Raw genomic sequence first — 21,327 nt, forward strand, 5'->3', positions numbered from 1 at the left:
ATAGGAACCAGTGTGTGCTCATTGTGCTTGAACCTGATCATGCATGGAGAGGATTTGGGGAGAGTTGAGGGAAATGCACGACAGTAACAGGTGCCCTGGAACCCTTGACGTGTTTTTTCTACTCTCGTGAGGCGCCAAAGATCCCTCTCCTGGCCAGCAGCGAGTCTCAGCCGTTGTCCCCGTTCAAGAGGAGGGCACTACACTAAGGCTGGAGCACTAGGGTAGGTCACAATCACTAAGATCACCCCTGAGTCTGTGCACTAGAAGGGTGAAATGAAAACATTTTCAGGTGCACAAAAATCGAGTTTGTAACTGATAGATTTTCATTAAAGAAAATTCTAGAAAGATTTTCTTGAGGAGTAAAGGAACTGTCTTGACAAATGGCTAAGAGTCAAAAAGAATCATGAAGAGATCAGTTAGTAGGTATGTTGTATTAGTTATCTCCCGCTGCATTCGTGAGCTCGTACAGTTTCGGAGGTCAGGAATGAGGCAGCTGGGCTGCACGGTTCTGCTCTGTGTCACTCACACGGTTGCCGTCGGGCTGTCAGCAGCGGGGAGCAATCGTGTGGAGGCTGGAGGATCTGCCTCCAAGTTCACTTACTTGGCTCATGGCAGGTCCACTCCCTAGTGGCTTTTGAGCTGAGGTCCTCAGTTCTTTGCCACATGGGCCTCTCCACAGGGATGCTGAGCATCCTTAAGACATGGCAGGTGATTTTTCCCTAAGAGCAAGTAATCTGAGAGAGAGAGAGAGAGGAAGGAAAGCCGTAGTGCCTTTTGTAATCCAATATTGGAAGTGACATATCAATTCCACTGTGTTTTATTGGCCACATCGTGCAGTGGGGAAGGGGACTGTATAAGGCTTTCAAACCCGGAGGTTCTGGGGACCATCTTGAAGCCTGGCTACCACACACGTGGGTGAATCTAAACAAACGTTTCCATGAAACATAAATACTAATATCCATGTCATAGGATTTTTAAAAAGAACTGAAAGTTTTATAACAATAGGAAGGAGGTGATTTTTTAAAAAATATTTTATTTATTTATTTGACAGACAGAGATCACAAGCAGGCAGAGAGGCAGGCAGAGAGGGAGAAGCAGGCTCCCTGCTGAGCAGAGAGCCCGATGTGGGGCTTGATCCCAGGACCCTGAGATCATGACCTGAGCCAAAGGCAGAGGCTTTAACCCACTGAGCCACCCAGGCGCCCCAGATTTTTTTTTTTTTTTAATTTTTCAGGAAGGGTATTATGCTTAGTTACTCTGACACCTTTTAACATTAGACTCTTTAAAAGTCTTTGTTAAATCAAATACTACTTAATCTGCTTGGACTGCTATAACAGAGTACCATAGACTAGGTGACTTATAACAGAAATTTATTTCTCACAGTTCAGAGGCTAGAAGTCCAAGGTCAGGGTGCTGGCAAATTTGGTGTCTGATGAGAACCCGCTTCTTGATTCACAGGTGACCGTCTTCTCACTGAGGCCTCACTTGGTGGGAGAGGCAAGAGAACTCTCTTTTGTTTTTTTTTTTTTTAAAGATTTTATTTATTTATTTGACAGAGAGAGAGATCACAAGTAGGCAGAGAGGCAGGCAGAGTGAGAGGAGGAAGCAGTCTCCCCGCAGAGCAGAGAGCCCGATGCGGGGCTCGATCCCAGGACCCTGAGATCATGACCTGAGCCGAAGGCAGCAGCTTCATCCACTGAGCCACCCAGGCGTCCCTCTCTTTTGTTTTTTATTTAAAAAAAATTTTTTTTAAAGATTTTATTTGTTTATTTGATAGAGACCACACCCTGGGGAGAGGGGCAGAGGGAGAAGCAGACTCCCTGCTGAACTGGGAGCCCGACCTGCACCTCGATTCCAGGGCACTGGGATCATGACCTGAATTGAAGGCAGACACTTAACCGACTGAGCCACCCAGGAGCCAGAGAGCTCTCTTTTATAAGGACACTAATGCCATTCATGAGGGTTGCCCTCATGAACTAATCACCTCCCAAAGACCTATCTCCAAGTATATTCCATTGAGGATTAGGTTTGAATACATGAATTTGGGGGACACAAACATTCAGTCTATAGCAAACACCCGTGGTGAAATTCCAAAGGTAACCATTAAACTAGAAATAGGTTGTATAATTTCTCAACCAGTAGAGGGAGATGCTGAATAAATAAAGTCAGAGAACACATAAGGGCAGAATAGAGGACAATTTAAAACACAGTGAACAGGCATCAGCAAAACCAAGATCAGATTCTTGAAAAGACTTGAAATAGGTGAACATCCAGTGGAGCTGATAAAGAAAAGAGAGTCGTGGGACGCCTGGGTGGCTCAGTGGGTTAAGCCTCTGCCTTCAGCTCAGGTCATGGTCTCAGGGTCCTGGGACCAAGCCCCACATCTGGCTCTCTGCTCAGCAGGGAGCCTGCTTCCCCCTCTCTGCCTGCTTCTCTGCCTACTTATGATCTCTCTCTCTGTCAAATAAATAGATAGAATCTTTTAAAAAAAGAAAAAAAATCACAGATAAACAATGTTAAGAATGCAAAAAAAAAAAAAAAAAGACATAACCACAGATCCAACAGAAATTAGTGGTTCCTAAGGATATATAGAAAATACTATAAACAACTGTATGGCATTAAGTTTGAAAGAAGAAAAGAGCAAATTGCCCTAAAAATCATACTCATTAAATATGTTCAAGAAGAGAAATCTGAGGCGTGTCATGGCCATTAATGAGTGGAAAAGACAACTGAAAATCCTCCCATGAAGGAAAGACTAAGTCGGACGATTTCACAGTTTAGTTCTACGGACATTCGAAGAATAGATTATTTTAATCTTCAGCCAACTCTTCCAGGGAAGAGCAGCAGAGGAAATACTGGTTCTGTGAGGCCAGGACTACCACGATACCCAAACCAGGCAAGGCCAGTACAAAAAAATAAAAATTGCAGCCCAGTCTTACTCATGCACAGAAATGCAAAAATCCTAAACAAAAGCTCAGTGAACCAAAACCATCAGGTTATGAGAAGACAATACATTGGTTTTATCCCAGCAATGCAAGGATGATTTGACATTAGATAATCCACGCACATAATTTCTTTCATTGATAGATTAAAGGTCAAATCTGTAGATGTAGAACACTCATTCATAAATAATGTAAAACAGAAACATCTTAGAACACCAGGATTAGAGGGGGAAATCTATTTAAAATCCATAATTCCCCACTCTTGATGGCTGAACAATATTTCGTTGTATTTAGGCCACATTTGCTTTGTTGTTCCTCACCATGCACACAAAAGGTAATTATTTGAGGTGGGAGAGGTGTTAACTCATCTTATTGTGGCAATATTTTGCAGCATAAACAAGCATCAAATGAATCATCACACCTTAAACCTAACATATTGTTAGGTGTCACATCACAGTAAGGTTGGGAAAAACTAAAAATACACACAAAAATGAAATACAAGTAAAAAGTAAAGCCAGTAACACGACTGCATGTGTGCGTGTCCAGTACTCCGGCTTCTAGTCTACATTTTATGGTAAGGCCTGGCAGGACGTAAGACAAGAAATAAAAATCTACAGAAGGTGAGCATCGGCAAAGAGGAGACAGTACCGTGTCATTAACAGGTGATGCGTCCACGGAGAAAACCCAAAGGAATCCACAGGTAAATTATTAGAAATAATAAGAGAGTTGAGTGAGATTGGATTTAAGATCAATATGTACAAATCAATTGCCTTTCTCTGTACCAGCAAAAGTTAGAAAACACACACAAAAGATAGCATTTAAAATAGCAATAAGAAGCATATGGCATCCAGGAAGAAATCTAATAGAAGATGAGAAAGACTGATATGAAAGCATTTATAAAACTGTGATAAGACATTAAAAAGGACGTAAACCAATGAGAAGATGTTTTTATGGATAAGGAGACTCAAGATTACACGAATACTGGTTCTCCTTGGGTGGTTCTACACACGGGTCTCTTGCAATGAGATCCTCAGTCGTGTTAGATGAATTTGACAGGTTGATTCTAAAATTTCTATGTAAGAGCAAAAATAGGGAGGATATTCCTGATGGAAGAGAAAGAGAAGAAAGAAGAAAATGAGGAGGGGAATTTCTTCTACCACATGGGAAGATTACTATCAGGCTGTACCAGCTGAGACACTGATTCTGACACAGGAGCAGACAAATGGACCAACAGATCAAAAAAGGAGTCGCAGAAACAGACACACACCTGAGTAGAAACCGGGTATATGATGGAAGGAGCAGGACCATTCCAGAGGAAGGAGGGGATGGGTTGTCAACACATAGTGCCAGGACAGCTAGTAAAAATTAGAAGCCTACCTCCTGCCTTACACGAACACCAATTCTGGGTAGAATAAAGATTTCAGTGTCAAAGGCAAAGCTGTAAAATGTCCAGAAGAAAATTCTTTCTTACTCGGGCGGACAAAGATTATCTTCCACAAGACGCACAAAAAAATCATCGCATTCAATTACATTAGGATTAAGACATTCTGGTCATGACAAGACAGCAACAAAAGATGAAAAGTCAAACCACTAATTGGGAAGAGACATTTGCAGTACTTAATGACAAAGATTTCATATCCAGAATAATAAATGGATAGCCCTAATCATGTTAACCCTCTTGAAAAAAAGGAGCCAAAGTCATGAAAGCCATCACTGTTGAAGAAACAGGAATGGCAAACAGACGCCCAACCATATTACTAGGGGATCAAATGAAGACCACACTTTGCACCTCTCAGTTGGCAGAAATTATGCCGTCTGGCAATGCCAAATATTGTTAGGGATGCAGAGAAATAGGGACAGTCATGCAGTTGGTGGGTTGTGGAAATAGACATGATCACTTTGGAAAAGACTTTACAAGTATTCTGTAATGTGGACAGTTTGTATACTGCACAGCTCAGTGACCTCACTCCTCAGCCTGTCTCTAGAACATGCATTTTCTACTGCACAGTGACCCATTCATGGGCCTAGCCGTTTTGTTTTAAGAACGGAAACTATAGGGCTGCCTGGGTGGCTCAGTTGGTTAAGCCTCTACCTTCGAGTCAGGTCATGATCTCAGGGTCCTGGAATTGAGCCCCGCATCGGGCTCCCTAGTCGGTGGGAAGCCTGCTTCTCCCTCTCCCACTCCCCCTGCTTGTGTTCCTTCTCTCACATTGTCTCTCTCTGTCAAATATATAAAATCTTTTTAAAAAAGTATTTCATATGAAAATGATGGGAAAAAATTTGAAAACCGGTGCCTTGCATGTGTGTCCTAGGAAGCATGCAGAAAAGTGTTCACAGCTGCATTATTTACAATCACACAAAATGGGAAAAACAAAAAAATATCCACTGGCAGGAGCATGGGCAGAATAATTAATCTGCATGATGGGATACTGCATGACTTCAGAAATGCATGAACTACAGTCACATGTCACGGTGGATGAAACTTGGAAACCACGTGAACCAAAAATAGCCAGTCCCTGTAAACAACATGATGTCATAATTACAAAGCTCAAAAAAGCTCCATTAAACACCATTTTATTACGTGCATGATAAATAGGTTTTTAAGAAGAGGAGCAGGAGGGTTAGCCATATGCTGGAATAGTAGCCATAAAAGGGAGTGACGTTCTGATGCCTGACACGGATGAACCTTGAAACGTGCTGCTCCGTGAAAGACGCCAGATACCAAAGGGCACATATTGGGCAATTCTTTTACATAACGTGTCCAGAATAGGCAAACCCACAGAGACAGAAAGTAGATCAGGGGTTGTCCGAGCCTGGGGTGGGAGGTGAGGAGGGCAGAATGGGAGTGACTGCTGGCAGGGATAGGGTTTCTTTTCAGGGTGACGAATGTGTTCTGGAATTAGCGATGGCGGGTACGCAGTTTTGTGAAGATACCCAAAAGTGCTGGATGTACACTTTTTTTTCCTTTTTTTTTGAAGATTTTTTTTTTTTTTAATTTGACAGACAGAGATCACAAGTAGGTAGAGAGGCAGGCAGAGAGAGAGAGGAGGAAGCAAGCTCCCTGCCAAGCAGAGAGCCCGATGCGGGGCTCGATCCAGGACCCTGAGATCATGACCTGAGCCGAAGGTAGAGGTATAGCCCACTGAGCCACCCAGGCGCCCCTGGATGTACACTTTTAAATGAGTTTCATGGTATGTGAATTACATGTTAATTTAAAAAATGTCTTTGGCACACCTGGGTGGCTCAGTCGGTGTCCGGCTTTTGGTTTTGGCTCAGATCATGATCTCAGGGTTCCGGGATGGAGCCCTGCATCGGGCTCAGCAGGGAATCTGCTAGAGAGTCTCTCTCCCTCCCTCTCTGCCCCTACCCCTGCTCACGTGCTTTCTCTCTCTCTCCAATAAATAAATAAATAAATCTTTAGAAAGAAATGTCTTTGAAGAACAACAAGGGGGTGATGATACAGGTCTGGGTGTCTGCTGTCCAGGGTGCTGTTCCTCTGTGGGAGCGAGGCGGGGGGATGGGCTGGAGGAAGGTACGGGTGTGCTGTTGCAGGTGTCGGTGAAGGTCTCGTTCTTGCGTTATGGGTGTTGATCTTGTTACTGTGCTTCGTTATATGTGTGTGCTACCTACGTTTTTATACACATAAAGTATGTAAAATTGAAAAGAATTACCAGTATTAGGTGAGATGGCATTAGAAGCCAATTACTGCCTTTTGATACGCACTTCCCCAGGGCCTCCCGGGTCCACGGCTGGGCCTCCGCGGGGCTCTGGATGCGGCTGTTGTGACCCCTGGTGGCTGAGAGGGGAAGGGCACCCGGGGCTGCTCGCTTGGGGTGGGGAAAGTCAGAGGGACGATCCGTCAGAGCAGGCATGGTCCTGGCCACTCTGTCCTGGTCCAGGGCTCAGGCCACTGCCAGTGTCAGCCCTGGATAAAGGGCAGACGGCCTCGGGCTTTCCCGGCTTGGGTTTTTTTCCCCGGTTTTCCTTGCTGGCTCTTCACCGCAGCTCCTTAAGCCCAGGTGGGAGGTATGTGTAACTCCACCGAAATCTGTCCCTGGAAGGGACCACCTGGCCACCTTCTGCCTCCATCCAGATGGCCCATCCTGGGGTCCCTGGCTCTGGGGACAGGGGCTTGATGAGCTCATGAGCAGAAGTCAGGGACGGGGAGAGGTCAGGGCACTGGGGCTCCGAGAGCCAGTGTCCACGCTGCCTTGGTTTGACCAAACCGCCTTTCTGGAGGACTGTGAACTAAAGCCTGTGGGAGGAGTTGGTTTAGGCCCTGTAGAGGTGAGGGTGTCAGGCGTAACTGAAGGGACAGCTGTCAGCATTTCAGGGTTTCCCGTATGGAGACCAGTAAGCAGCAAGTCTCCCGCCCCTTGTGGCTGGCTGTACTAGGGAGGCCTCCGCTTACCTGCCCCATTTCATCTCATGGAAGAACGACTCTGCCGGCGGATGCACCTGGGGGAACTGGGCCAGGAAGTCCCAGACGTCTTAGTGAACTGGGGGTGGCCACAGAAGGATGGCCTGGGGAGGAGGGCCACGCTGGGGTCATTTCCCAGGAATGCCCTTAGGGTCTTCTGGCTTCCATACCGGGGAGGCATTGTGGTGGAGGGCTTCCTGAGCTGGGTGAGGACTGGGCCTCTGCTACTCACTCCTATGGGCGTCGTTTCACCTCTTCGGGCTCAGGTTCTTCACCTGCAGAGTGGGTCAGTCGTTGTGGCTGCTGACGGCGTGGATTCCGTCAAAGTCACTGAGCTCCTGCACGCGGAGCTGTCTCTGTGGGAGCTCTGCCATGGCGGCTTCGGCTCAGTTGCCCGAACTGTCACCGCGTGGAGAGTACTCAGAGCCGGGAGCCTGACTCAGCTCCCCCATCAGGCTGGGAGGTGGGTGGGGAGTCTCCTGTGCAGAGAATGACGTTCCCTCCTCCGTCCACAGACACCATGGAGGCGGTGCTGATCTTTCTATGCAGCCTGCTGGCTCCCACCATCCTGGCCAGTGGTGAGTACCCTTCCAGGTCCTGGCCCTTTGGGACCGTAGGGCTGGGGGGAATCTCACATCCTACGTGGCTGATAAGTGACTCCCCTGTCCCCGCTTTAGTCGGCAGAGAAGGTGCTGGAAGGCAGCAGGTATTCCCAGACCCTACACAAGCCTGCCCACCTGTCTGCCAGTGGGCCCAGTAGGCTCTGCTTCAGGCCTGAACCTTAGGAGCCAGACCTACTCTGGATTCTGGCGTGGGGCAAGTCACGTGTCCTTCCTCCTTTCTCAGCTTCCCCACGTGTAACAAGAGGGTTCTAGACCCTGCCTCGGGGGATGATGTGAGAATACGAAGGATGTGATGTGCTGTAGAGGCAGAAGCTCACGGGGCCTCCGACAGTACCCCCCTTTGGCTCTCAGGCTGGCCTTAGTAGGAAGGCCCAACTCTCTGTGCTCCCCCCGGCATCTCTGCTTAATGGGCTCTCCTCCCCAGGCATCCCTCTGTGGGAAGTGAGTCTTGTGAGGCTTGGGGGAGACTCAGGAATCAGAGATCTCCCTGTCTTTTCTCTTGCCCACACTTGTTTACTTTTTCAGCAGCTGAGCAGGAGGAAGAAAAGGACCCTTTTCATTATGGTGAGCAGTGATGGGAAGCCTGGGTCGGGAGGGGGAGGTGCAGCCCCGCCCCGGAGTGGGGGCAAACCACGCTCCTTTCGACCTTCCCTCCCTTCCATCTCTCCCCCTTGCTCCTTTGGCAGACTACCAGACACTGAGGATTGGGGGATTGGTGTTTGCCGTGGTGCTCTTCTCGGTGGGGATTCTCCTTATCCTGAGTAAGTGTGTCTGTTCCCTGTCCGCTCTGTAAGAGGGGTGTCTGTAAGCTGCTAAGCAGGTGGAGAACGGTCGCAGAGCCTGGCCATGCTCTCCCTGGGAGCGGGAAGGAGACTGTCGTTCTCCCTGTTATCTCTAGGACCGAATACAGCGTGGGGCACATAGTAAGTGCTCAGTAAAAGAGTGAGGAACGAACAAAATAAATGTTTGATGAGAACCAGCGGACAATAAGAAGGGGCAGGGTAGCTGTCCCCGTGCTGTGTCCAGGAGGCGAACCTGGGGGAATGTCCTCAGAGTGCCCGCCGGAGACGTGCCCTGTGTTTGTCTTTCCCATATGAGCCTGGGCTGCATAGAGCCCGGTCTGATCAGACGACTGTGGTAGGGTAGTAAAGCCACTGAATGTTGAACCTTGGCTCAGAAGAGTCCCACTCCAACAGAGGATTGCTACACGTAGCTGTGCTTTTTATGTGGTCCCACGTGGCAGCCCCACTGTGGTCAAGCCAGGAACGTGACCTTGAGCTCCAGCCGGGACCATGACCTTGGGTGGTTTCTTTGCCTTTCAGGTCGCAGATGCAAGTGCAGTTTCAACCAGAAGCCCCGGTAAGGATGCCGTGTCTTTGGACATCTGGGAACGACACTAGGAGGGGACAGGGAGGGGCCCCTGGTGTGTGAGCCCAAATGAGTGTTCTTTTGGGTTCTTAGCTCGGAAAGAGGCCACGTATGTAGGGATGTTTTGAGGATCGCCAGGCATATCCTGGGGCAAAAGAGAGGTCAACTGGTCCAGACTTAGCCCCGCCTCTCTTCTGATATACACTGGGGAGGGGAGGGAGGCCAGAAGGTGCTGGACCCTTGTCTGGAGGCCCTTGAGACAGCTGGGCTATGCAGAAGGGAAGCGGAAGGTCTCCGAGCCTCTCCTGAGGTCCTCCTCTCTACAGGACCTGGGACACTGTCCCTGCTTGTCACTTGTTCATGGGGCTCTTTGGCTAAGTAGAAGCTTGGGCTCCCTGTCATTCACCTCCCCACCCATAAAGGGGCATACCCCATGAGTCCACTGTAAAAACCAGGGGTAGCACTGGACCTCAGAAATCTGAAGTCTGGCAGGACACACCCCAAACCCCCAGGCCTAGAGGTGTGTGTCTTGCCCAGCACTTATCTGACTTGGGGGACAACACCAAAGGGTGCTAGTGAGTTCCCCTGACCCTGCACCCTGCAATCCCCACTTCTCCCCCTGTCCCATGCACCCTTTTGGTGGAGACAGCTCCAGCCCCGCAGTGACTCGAAGGGGCCGGATCCAGACAGCCATGCGTGGCCAGGAGAGCGGATTTGCCCTGTGAACCTCTAACGGGAGGGCTGTGTCTCTCCTCTTGTAGGGCACCGGGGGACGAGGAGGCCCAGGTGGAGAACCTCATCACTGCGAATGGTACGTGTCCTGGCCACCAGCCTGGGTGGCGTGGAAGTAATTGGGGCAGGTCCTCATATAGCTCAGGGAGGGCTGGTTGCCCGACACCATGGCCTCCCTAGATCTCACTGGACGTGCTCCCATGTCCGTGCCAGGAAGGAGGTCCCTGGGGCCTCTGCCGTGCGGTGCTCCCTCACCGCCACCAAACAGGCTGCGACTCGTGGCAGCCACTGTGTATGGGGCAGCTGCTCTGTGTCCGGCCGACCCCACTTCATGGGCACACAGCCTGCTGGAATAGACATCGCTATCCACATTTTATAACTGAGGGTCCCAGCAGGGTTAAGAAATGTGCCAAATTCCTAGAACCAGCAAGGAACGGGGCAAGATGTGGGTCTGTCTGACCCCACATCCTGCCAAGCCCTCCGCATCAGGCACACGTGCGGATGCCCCCTGGGCAGGGCAAGGGGTCCGTTCTCTACAATTAGTTCTATTTTTTTTTTCCCCTAGCAACGGAGCCCCAGAAAGCAGAGAACTGAAGTGTAGCCCTCGGGTAGGAAGGTAAGATTCGTCCTGCCTGTGTCTTCCTCTGGCCCCGTCACTGCTCATTCCAAAGAGAAGAGCAGCGGGACCGCTTTTAGTAGGAGCCACGCCCGGAGGCCAGCGAGACAGACGGAGGGGAACGTCGGAGTCGCCCCGCGCATGCGCAGTAAACAGTTGGGAACTAAGCCCTGCAGAACGCAGCGGTCAGGTTAATGGCGTGTCATCTTAGCTGGCACGTGGGCAGGACTTGGGGGCGAATTACAGTTTGTGAAATACTCCTGATACAAAGGAGCATAAAGATAATGGTTTTTAATGATGATTTAGAAAGTACCTTAGGGCCACTTTAAAAAAAATTAACATTTTATAAAGAAACTTTCAAGATCTACACAAAACTAGGGAGAATAGTGAATTATCCCCTCCCCTCCTACCTCTGTGTGCCCTCTTTACGGGCATTCCATTTAGCGTCTCCTTCCATTGTTCATTGTAGGGACACAGGAGAGTCATAACCGTCACATGCCTTAGTTTTCAAAATACACTCACAAAACACACTCACACTCACACTTGAGCCTGCCGGAAGAAGCAGGACAGGTGGGGTTGAGCCCCATTTTATCGATAAAAGAAACGGAGGTCACCGAGGACGGACAGATCGCAAGTGACAGGCGGGACTTGAAGTTAGTTCGGCCCTTTAGCTTCCAGCCATTTCCACCACGGCCCCTCTGTGTCACTTCATGAGCTCTCTAGAATGTGCTGGGGCCCCGGGGAATGCGGAGGGCGGTCTCCTGTCCACTCGCGTCTGCCTCACGGAAAGTGTAATAGGTCTATGACCCCATCCTGAATTGTCAGCGAAGAGATTTCTGGTACCAAAATGCCTGGTACACCAGCTTGCACCGTGAGTGCAATGACACAGCGTCCTTGCATGTGAATTTTTTCCTTAGTGCTTTTACGTCCTCGTGACAGCCCCACGGGCGAGCGGAACAGGGCTCATTATGTCCATCTTCTATTCTAGCTGGGCTCAGAAAGGTCAGTGGTTGCCCACGCACGAGGTGGCCATAGATGCCAATCTAGGAGCAGGCGTCCAGGCTGGTCGCGTGGCGTTCTGTCCGTTTGTGGTGGCCGGCAGGTCCCATCTCGGGAGTGGTATGGGGAGGCTCAAGAGCGGGAGGCATGAGCTAGCAGTTGTCCTGTCTTCTTTTTTCTTAAACTTGAACTACCTCAGAAACCTTGTTCTCTTAGATCCCGGGACTGTGAGCCGCTCCTGGGAGTGTCCCGACATAGAAACCCTGGGTTTAACAGTTTTCTTTCCGTGTCTCCCAGGTTCCAGCCCCCGCTGAGAGAAGCCCTCTCCTTGGGCCACCCCCTCCCCTGCCTCCACCTTCTTTCCCTGTGTCTCAGGCTCGTAGTCCTCTTGTCACCAGGAATGTGGTGCTCGGAGTGGGTCTCATCCTGTGGGTTTCAGGGGGTACTGGGGCTGCGCTAAAGGCAGGGAGACAGCCGGTAAAGATTCCTGGAAGGAACCCAAGTGGTGTTTTAATTTAAATTCTCTCCCCCCTTAGCCTCCGGAACCCGAAGGGAGCCGCTCCAACCTTTAGATGCCAATGTTGATGCTTAAGAACACCGGCCACTTCAGCAGCAGATCTTTCCCTAGGAGAAGCCAAGAACCTGTGTCGCCCTGACCCCTCCCCGTCCCCGGAACACGGTCCACAACTTAGTGATGCAACGAACACCCGCCTTCCCCTGCCCGTGGCCTGCGGTCTCGTCCACCTCCTGTGATGTGTCTGTGTGTGTGTTTGATGACTGTGGTCTCTGTGGCTGCTTGTTTGTGGGTGATGTTGTATTTTAGTGACCCCGGACTTGCTTTCCTGGGCAGGTGCTGAGCCATGCCGCCACTGGCCCCTCCCTACTCCCCTGTGCCCCGGCCCCATCATCTCCCACTCCTGGGAGTCTGCTTTTTCCCTTGAGAGACCAGTCCCTTCTCTTGATTGAGGGGTGGGTGTAGGTGGGGGTAGGGGGCATCGGTGGGGGGGGGGGGTCTCCCGTTGTCTCGGGACTTGGGAAGGTTTTCATCACCTTTGTGATCGTTCTCCATGGCCTCTCTCACTTCCTTCACAAGAGCCTGGCTTCTGTGTTCCAGCCCCGACCTGAGTCTGCTCTGGGGTCTCTTGGCCATAGGAAGTTGACAGCAAGGAGCCGGTGAGCCCAGCTTTGCCTCCAGGCAGGCTCTGCCCTGTCCGTGGTCATTTCCCCTTGGGGCTTCCAGCACGGAGTCCTCCTCTGCCTGGCCCCGTGGTAGAGCATCCCGGGCCCGGGGCTTCTACTCTACTCCTTGGGGAATGTGCCCCTTGCATATCTTCTCAGCAATAACCCCATGGGCTCTGGAACCCTGCTTCTCCCCCACCCCATCTTCCCTGCTTCTGAGACTCCCAGCTACAGCCCAGCTCTTCTGGACTCAGACTCCTGTCCCTGAATGAGGTCTCCAGGAGGCGAGGGCCAGGGGGACCCATTCTGTTGGGGCCAGCACTCTGGGGAGGGGCAGCCGGGAGAACAGGGTTCTCTGCCCCCCTGCTGTTGGCCGGGAGGAAGCGATGGCTCCCGCACCCTTTGCCCCGCCTCCCTGGTTAGAGAGGCAGGTGTAGCGGGCCAGCTGCAGGTTAGAGACAGACCGAGCAGGCGCTCACAGCCCTGCAGCGGAGGGGACAGCGAGAGGTTGAAGGTCATAGAGAATGGAGAGTCCGGCCAGACCCCATCCCATCCATCGTGTTCTTGTGGAAACTAAACGGCGCCGCCGTGACCGGGACTGCTCTTCTCCGTGTTGTGACTTACCCTCTCAGCCATAGAAAGGAATAAAACACCGTTTGTTTCCTAGTGGCTCTAAGTGCTTTCCTGTGTGTCAAGGAGCTGGAGTATTTGTACGGTGCTTGTAGGGCTACGGGGACTCTGTGCTTGGTCAGAGGGAGGCTGTGGTAGCTGAAGAGGCAGTCGGGGTATGTGTGGGCCAGCAGCTTGGACGCTAAGCTCCTCCGCTTCCTCTCCCCCTCCTTCCCCCTCCTGCCTCCCCCTGCTTCCCAGTCCATGGGCCCGGGCTCCGCCCTGTGGCAGGACCTGAATCTGATGGGTGGCCTGCACAGAAGCCAAGAGTCCCGGTGGCTCCCCTGAGGGTGTGCTGGCCGAGAACCAAAGGTTTTAACCTCTTCCTTTGGTCGACTCTGGGGCTGCTACCTAAGGACTTGGCAAAGAGGGTGTGGGTGGGTCAGACCCTTATTTACCTTATTTCATCTCCCACAAAACCCAAATACCACCTCCTCTATGCAGCCTTCCTGGACTTCAGGTAGAATGAGTCCCTTCCTTTCTGTGCTCCAGTCACATGAGCTCTCCATACATCGGCTCCAAGCCTTGGAGGCCAGGCAGATAATGTCCATTGGTGAATGCGCTGTCGTGACACAGGAGGTGTCTCGTGGGAGCCAGGGTCACCGACAGTGTGCCCCCAAGCCTTCCAGTTCAGTCTTCGGCAGAGGACTGTTGGTCAAATGAGCCCAGCCGCCAGCCGACCCTCTGGGAGGGCCCCGGGGTGCGCCCCCATCTCTGTGCGTCTTGTGTGTTTCTACCGTGAGACACTGTTCCTGGGGGCAAGGACCAAGTCTTGTTCTAATGTAACTTCCTGCCCCGCCCCACCCCCAAATCCTCAAAGAGTCTGTCTAGGTTCTGTGAGCTAGAGCTCTGTGTAGAGCTTCGGAATTGGCAGGTGTGGGTCCCGAGGGCCTCGAGGCTCTGGCTACAACCCACCAGCCCCCGGGACACGCAGGGAGCCCTCCCTACTTCTGCAACTGCCCTGCCCTCTGTCCCCTAGGTCTTTTGGGGGGGTGGGGAAGGAGGCTTTTCATTGAGATCTACCTCAATATTGTCAACTCCGTGATTACAGGGGCTCAAAAGTCTCAAAAATCCTTTCAGGGCATACACTAGCGAGACTATGCTCTGGGTCTTGTGGCCTGGAAATGAGACACATAACAAAGGGTCAAAGAAACGGATGGTCGATAATATTAGCATTAATACATAATAACATTAATAATATATTACATAAATAATATTATAATAATATTAGTATTAATAACTAAACAAAGCAGCTAATATGTGCCAAACCCTGGGCTGACCACGTTCCACAGATCAACTCATTCCAAACTCACAGCACTACTTTATGGTATCTCAGTTTTGCAGATAAGGAGACCATGGCTCGGTGGGACTGGCCTGAGTTTGCTCTGCTGGCGACAAAGCCAAGGTCCAGCCCAGGCCCATCCAGCTCCAAGCCTGTTTCTCTCTGCACAGGAAAGGAAAGGATATAGACCCATCAAGTGCACATGGGAGGAGGCAGAATTTGGCCTCATGTTGGGGGGGGGGGCAGTCCTTGGTTCCCACAGCTGTGGGAGTGAGCTCCCTGTCACTGGAACTATTCGAGCTGATGGGACCCCCTGTCTAAGAGGGACCATGAGAATTTACCCAGGATGACCTAACTTACCCAGGTCCAGGCTCAAACTGAGGAACAACCCCTCTCCCTCACCCCATTGCCCCCATACAAAATGGGGAAACCCCTCTCCCTCTAGCACCTAGGGTTGTAGAGTCAGGGAAGAAGAATCCAGAATCCAGCATGGATTGCTGTTTAATGTATGTCTTCCCTCTGGACCAGCATTCCGTGCTGGGCGAGACCATGTCTCTCTACTCCTGGCAGGCGACTGCTCTCTGTAATTTGGTTGGATATAGGAACTGTAACTTGGTTATGTAGGAAAGCTGGTGTGTCATGTCACGTCCCAGAAGGGAGTGCTGAGTCCCCCTGGCCTCAAGACAGCGATCCCAGGTGTCCAGGCCATTTTATCTCCCAACTACTGCCTCCTTCCCCATGAATTCCACGCCAAAGATTTTCAAGTCTATTTGCATGGAGGTGTTTGTGTTTACCTAACACCACATAAAAATAGGTCAATCTGCCTTCTGGGCCCCCAGGCTGCAGCCCTCCCCACCGCTCTGGGTTTTTTGCAGGTTGTGGATTAGAACTTGCCAAATTGTTCTTGGAAGAGAGTCAGAGGCAGAGCGCAAGCTTCAGGGAGGGTGGGGTGGGTAGGGGGGTGGGGATGCCAGGCTGAAGTACACGCCAAGGTCACCGGGCTCTTTCCTTCCTATGGGGAAGAGGGCTCTGGCCTCCCAGTGATCTTGGGCTGGCAGGGGTGGCCGGGCAAAGCCCTGGTGGGAGGGCTGTCCAGCTCTATCTGGTTCACCCTACCTTGTCCTTGGCTACTCTGCCTCACTCTGGGTCCAGAGGGAGAGAGAGAGAGAGATCAGGTGTGTTTGCCTGAGCCAGGGGAGGAGCTTGGAAATGCCTATCTCCAGGCCACGAAGAGGAAGAATGCCACCTCTCACCATTAGTGTGATTCATTGCTGTCAGCTACACTCCGGGGGGCAGAATCAGCCAGCTCAAGCCAACCGGCTGCTGATTTTATGGAGCCGGCCCCAGCCCTGTGCCCGCTTGCACAATAATAGGGCACCTGCCAAGGCAGCGATGACCGGGCAGGTGATGCTGGATCGGATGTCATGGGAGGCTTGGGCTGGTAGGGGCTGGTAGGGGGAGGGCCCCCTGCACTGTCCAGAGGAGTGGGCTCTTGCCTCTGAGCCAGGCTCGGAGGCAGGCCAGTGGAGGCAAAGGAGGCTCAGGACATCCCCTGGTCTCCCCCTCTCCTCGCTAGCTGTGCGAGCTCAGGCACACTCCAGCATCTCTGTCACTTTCTTGGCAAAACATCATCCTTCCTAGCCATAGGGTGCTCTGGGTGCCAGTGAAACCCTAGGAACGCCACTTAAGCCTCAGTTTCCTTCCCCGTGCGATGGGTCCATTGATAACTTTCCTGTTCCCTCACAAAGTCAAAGTGATACAATGATAGGGACGCCTGGGTGGCTCAGTTGGTTGGACGACTGCCTTTGGCTCAGGTCATGATCCCAGAGTCCCGGGATCGAGTCCGCGTCGGGCTCCCAGCTCCATAGGGAGTCTGCTTCTCCCTCTGACCTTCTCCTCTTTCATGCTCTCTATCACTGTCTCTCTCTCTCAAATAAATAAATAAAATCTTAAAAAAAAAGTGATACAATGATAAAACACTGACACTTATACGTGCAGATAGTATATTATTAATATTTATATTACCATTCATTTCCTTATGCATCCTTTCTATGGTAGCGGGGTGCCCCTTCTGTCTGTCACACCTGGGTTCGAGTTCTGCCTCACCTACATTACAGTGCAATTTCCTCCTCTGGAAGACGGGTATCACAACACCGGCTTGGTTGAGTCACTGGAAGGAAGGAAGCAGCTCAAGGAAGCCAAAGATCTTTTGGAACCCTCGAGAACCGTGACATGGATGGGATTGTTACCAAGTGAGGATTTCTGGGCACCAGACTTTGAGAAGACACAGCCATTTAACAGACACCCTGAGCTGAGTTCTTGGGATTAGGCCAGACTCAGCCATCTCTGAAATAAATGACAAAGATGGGTACAAAGCCAGAGGTGGTCATTTGGGCCACACCAGAATAATCCAGAAGGTCACAGAGGAAGGGCAGGAGCAGAGAGGGTGGGCTTGGTCCTGGAGGTGGCGGGGCCTGGAGCTGCTTTTCAGAGATAAGGGGGGACGTGAGTACTAGGAGGGCAAGGACCACCGCTGGAGAGAATAACCCGTATTCTAGTTCAAGCTCAGATGTGAGTTCCGAGAAAAGTCAAGAATGCATTTCTCTCCAGGGTATTCACTGTGGGAGAGGTGGGTCAGACAGGTTCGCCCTTGCCAGCAGCTGTAGAAACAGAAGAGGACGTCTGCGTCCCTGCCAGCTCAGGGAGCAGAAAGCCTCAGTGACCTTGACTCTCATAGTACATTGCCCTTTGGCAACTCCCAGGACCTGTGTGCCCCAAGACTCGGGTCATCTTAAAGCCAACACTTAAGGAATGGACCCTCCAGGACCCACCTCCCCTGGCCTTGCCTTATAAGACCTCAGTGACCCTGGCATTGGCAGCGACAGCAGGAGACAGGCACCAACGCTCCTTGGGGTTCAGGACCTCTGGGCAGCACAGATGGGGCCTGGCAGCTGCCACCTTCCCTGCTGAGACTGCAGGGCCACGCATGCCAGCAGCCACAGACCAGCCCCAGCCAGGATCCAGGGCTTTCTAGGGGCTTCTGGCTTTTTCCCAGCTGCAAGCCAACACCAGGGGGATTGCAGGGGGCCTGGACTCTGAGACCGTGCGCTCTGATGTGCGGCCCCAGACATGCAAGGGTGGCGGAGCTGGAACATTCCTCCTGGGGAAGGCTGGTGGTGCGGGCCTTTGCCTCGTGGCTAGTTTTTGAGCACCAGGCGGACGGTGCTCAGCTGACGTTCCAGGATACCGCCCTCCCATCCCAGCAACCCCAAAGTGACCACCCAGACCATTGCCCTGAGACTGAAGAGTCAGGGGACAATTGGAACGCTGCTTGGGGAAGATGGGGGTGCTGAGGCATGGTGACCGAGGACATTGTCCCACTGGGTGTGACTGTGCTGGAAGAGGGACCAGGACTTGGGGCTACCTCTCCAAACCTCCCAAAGGTCTCTTTGGTCTGTGGGTCTGGGGAGGAAAGCAGAGTATGGCTGGGTGGTCCTCTTTGGCTCCAGCCTAGAATAATCAAAGGGAGGGCGCAGGGGTTGGGGGTGTCTTTGCCTGCCCTAGAGCCTTTCTGAGACAGCGGAGGAGCACTCCCACCCCATGTGGCCCCATATCCTGAGAAAGACTGAAAGCATCAGCACATCCGGACCCCAGCAGCCAGCGGTGCCGTGCAGGTGTGGGGAGCAGAGGAAGGTGGGGGGTGCGGGGTGGGTGGTAGACCCGCAGAGATTGTGCTGAGGGTCGGGAGGGGAGGGTGCTCTGGGAACTGTCTTCGAAATGCCTTGGCAAGGGACTGGGCCCAGGGAAGAGACTGCAGGGAGGGTCCTTGCCTCCTAGAAGGCCATCTCTGGGGAGGAGACTGAAGTCCACATTCATGAGGACCTTCTCTGGCCAGGCCTTTACCACGTCATCTCAATTCCTACAAGATCCACTCAAGGTAGGTGCTTCAACCCACTGTATCCATGGGAGAAGGAGACCTGGAGAGGTGACCTTCCCCAGCATCACAGTGTCTACAGCCAAGAGTTGGCTTAAGTGGGGCACATCTGTCCCACGGGGCGGTTCCTGCGTGGAGGGACCCATAGGAGGAGAGGCTCTCCTGGGTGGTGTACCAGGCATCATGGGCCATGGGCTGAAGGAGAGCAGGGTATCTCTGAGACAGGGGCTCCCTTGTCCCCAGCGTCAGCCAGGCCAATGACCTCAGCTGGAGGTGGACATGAAGAAGTCTGAGGGAGGACTTGGGTGTGAGCAAGACAGAGTAGACTTCCTTGGCACTTAGCCCTGGGCTTCCCCTGAAAGGAGAAATAGAAGCTTTCATGAAAATCGCTTCAGGTCTTTGGGTAAAATGCTGGGGGGAGTAGAGGATGGGGAGGGGGAACTCCCCAAGATGGACTCTGGGGGAGCCGTTGCCGACCACCCACTCTGTCTCCATGGGGGCAAACTAGTTCCTGCTTCCTGTTCTAGGACGGGATTTCAGGGGAAGAGTCTGCGTTAGGCAGGTCCTGGGCCGCCTGTGCCACTAGAGAAATGATTTCACCTCTGGGATGCATTCACTTGTTTAACAAAACTGGGTGTCCACCATGTGCCAGCTTCTGTTCTAGGCACTGGGAATCTAAGAATGAACACAGCAAAAATCCTTGCTTTTTTGGAGAAAACAAACCAAAACACAACAAACTAAGAAGGGATTGAGACATTGCAGAGTGGGTGTGAACAATTTAGACTGGGGTGCCAGGAAGGGTCTTCTGAGTCAATCAATGAAGAGAGGCATGAGCGGAGTTAGCCAGGAAGCTCTCTGGAGGAAGAATGTTCAGGAAGAGGGAAGAGTTAGTGCAAAGGCCCTGAGGCAGGAGCATGCCTGGAGGGTTAGAAGAGCATCAAAGAGATCAGTATGGCTGGAGTGGAGAGAAGGGACAGCAAGGTTGGAGACAAGGTCAAAGATGTCACTGGGGCCAGATTAAGAAGTGTTGCATAGGATGGTTTATACTTTGAGCCCTCAAAGGGTTGGAGCAGGAAGAGTGAGCCCTTTGTAAGTGACAGGGATGGGTAGGATGACTTTGGATGCCCTTTCTAGTTAGCCAGTCCATGACACAGGGTCTCCATTTGGGATCAAGATGCCTTCCTTTGCAGCATTAGGGCCTGGTAGGGGACACACTACGTGTGTATTTGTGTGTTTGCGGGAGGGTGTGAGAAGGTTGTGGCTGAGATCCTCACGTTTCTGAACCACTGGCCCGTTTGGACCAGGTAACTTCTTCAAGTGTATCCAGCCCCGAGATTTCCGGATCTCTCCAAGTGCCTGGCTTGGAGAATTTCCGCTCGGCAGCCCTGAGCTGTCTTGAATGTGCAGGTTTCCACTTGGGAACATGTGACAAGACTGGGTCGTGGGAGCAGCTCGGCCAGCAGTCAGGACCCTTGGGGTCCTTAGGACAGACGTCAGCCCCTCCAGATCACACCCCTCCCAGGCCTGCCCTTCTCCATTTCCAGAGTCTTCCAGCCAGGAGGTGGCTCTCTGCGAAGGGTTATTAGTCATCCCCCCAGGGCAGGAGATTCCTCTAAGGAGGGGTAGGAGGCAAGTTGTCCTCTGGCTGGAGCGGGGGCCGGGGGCAGAGATGGGGGCCAGAACCAGCACCTCCCAAACCTGCTTTTCAGTGTGCCTTCCGGGGTGGCCGAGCAGGGTGGCCCCCAAGTCACCGAGGGAGGTCCTGGGCCCAGAGTGAGCTGTACCCAGCCTGCTTGTGGCTATCTTGCTCCAGGCCACCAGAGGCCCAAGTGTGGGGGAACAGAGACTCTTCCTCTTCCGGCCGTGCCCCCTCTGGCACCAACCAGCCGCCCTCAGGGGCCTCGTTAGGCTGCTACTGTCTCCGGCAGGGCCACTGGGGTGCGGCGGGCGGTCTGACATCACAGCCTGTGGTAAGTCACTGGGGGCTGCCCTGGGAGGGTCCCAGGGGAGGCCGGGTTGGTTGCCATGGAGCCGTTCCACACCAGCGCCCCCGCCCGGCCCCCAGCTGCTTCCCAGCTCGGCCCGACTACCCGCAGCTGGGGGCTCAGGCTGGAGGGGGGGGCGTGAAAAGACTCCCGTCCCGCCCAGGGGCTGCTGCCCAGGGCTGCGGCCATTCTGACCCATCTCGGGAGATGCCCAGCTGAGGATGAGACCCGGGGGCAGGACAGATCAGGGCGGAGGCCCGGTGGGCTGGAGGGTTGGAGGTACAGCAGAGGGAAGTCTTGGGGGGCCCACAAATGGCCCTTGGGGTCTCCCTCAGTCACCGCTAGGGCGACCTTGGCAGGCACCCCGGGCTCCCTGGAGGGCGCTGGCTGCGGCGTCTCTCCTGTGGGGGCAGAGGGGCCAGCGGCTAAGGCTCCCAGCTTCTCCCTTCCTCCAGGGGAAGTCAGAGACTCTCTGGCGGGGATCCCTGGCCCCAGAGCCCGTCCCGCTGGCAGGCAGGCACAAGGTGCGGGCTCCCTCGCCAGCCCCTCCTCCCCGACTCTGTCTCTTCCTGCCCAGG

General features: G+C 52.6%; 1 protein-coding gene across 4 annotated transcripts in view; it reads left to right on the top strand.

Annotated features, from left to right (window-relative positions):
* The window catches only part of FXYD6 (FXYD domain containing ion transport regulator 6), a 30,812-nt gene extending 17,267 nt beyond the window's left edge, over positions 1–13,545 (top strand). For 2 of the 4 annotated variants that reach the window (XM_046016253.1, XM_046016250.1), the window contains exons 2-8: positions 7,878–7,940; positions 8,511–8,549; positions 8,672–8,746; positions 9,308–9,344; positions 10,115–10,164; positions 10,651–10,701; positions 12,237–13,545. In XM_046016253.1, the coding sequence (XP_045872209.1) occupies positions 7,883–7,940; positions 8,511–8,549; positions 8,672–8,746; positions 9,308–9,344; positions 10,115–10,164; positions 10,651–10,679 (288 nt within the window). In that variant the 5' untranslated portion in view covers positions 7,878–7,882 and the 3' untranslated portion in view covers positions 10,680–10,701; positions 12,237–13,545. The remainder of the gene's footprint in view (positions 1–7,877; positions 7,941–8,510; positions 8,550–8,671; positions 8,747–9,307; positions 9,345–10,114; positions 10,165–10,650; positions 10,702–12,236) is intronic. The other 2 variants (XM_046016251.1, XM_046016252.1) reach the window with 1 other exon arrangement.
* Positions 13,546–21,327: the final 7,782 nt, after the last annotated feature.

The sequence above is a fragment of the Meles meles genome, chromosome 8 (assembly GCF_922984935.1).
Source record: "Meles meles chromosome 8, mMelMel3.1 paternal haplotype, whole genome shotgun sequence".
NCBI classification, from domain to species: Eukaryota; Metazoa; Chordata; class Mammalia; order Carnivora; family Mustelidae; genus Meles; species Meles meles.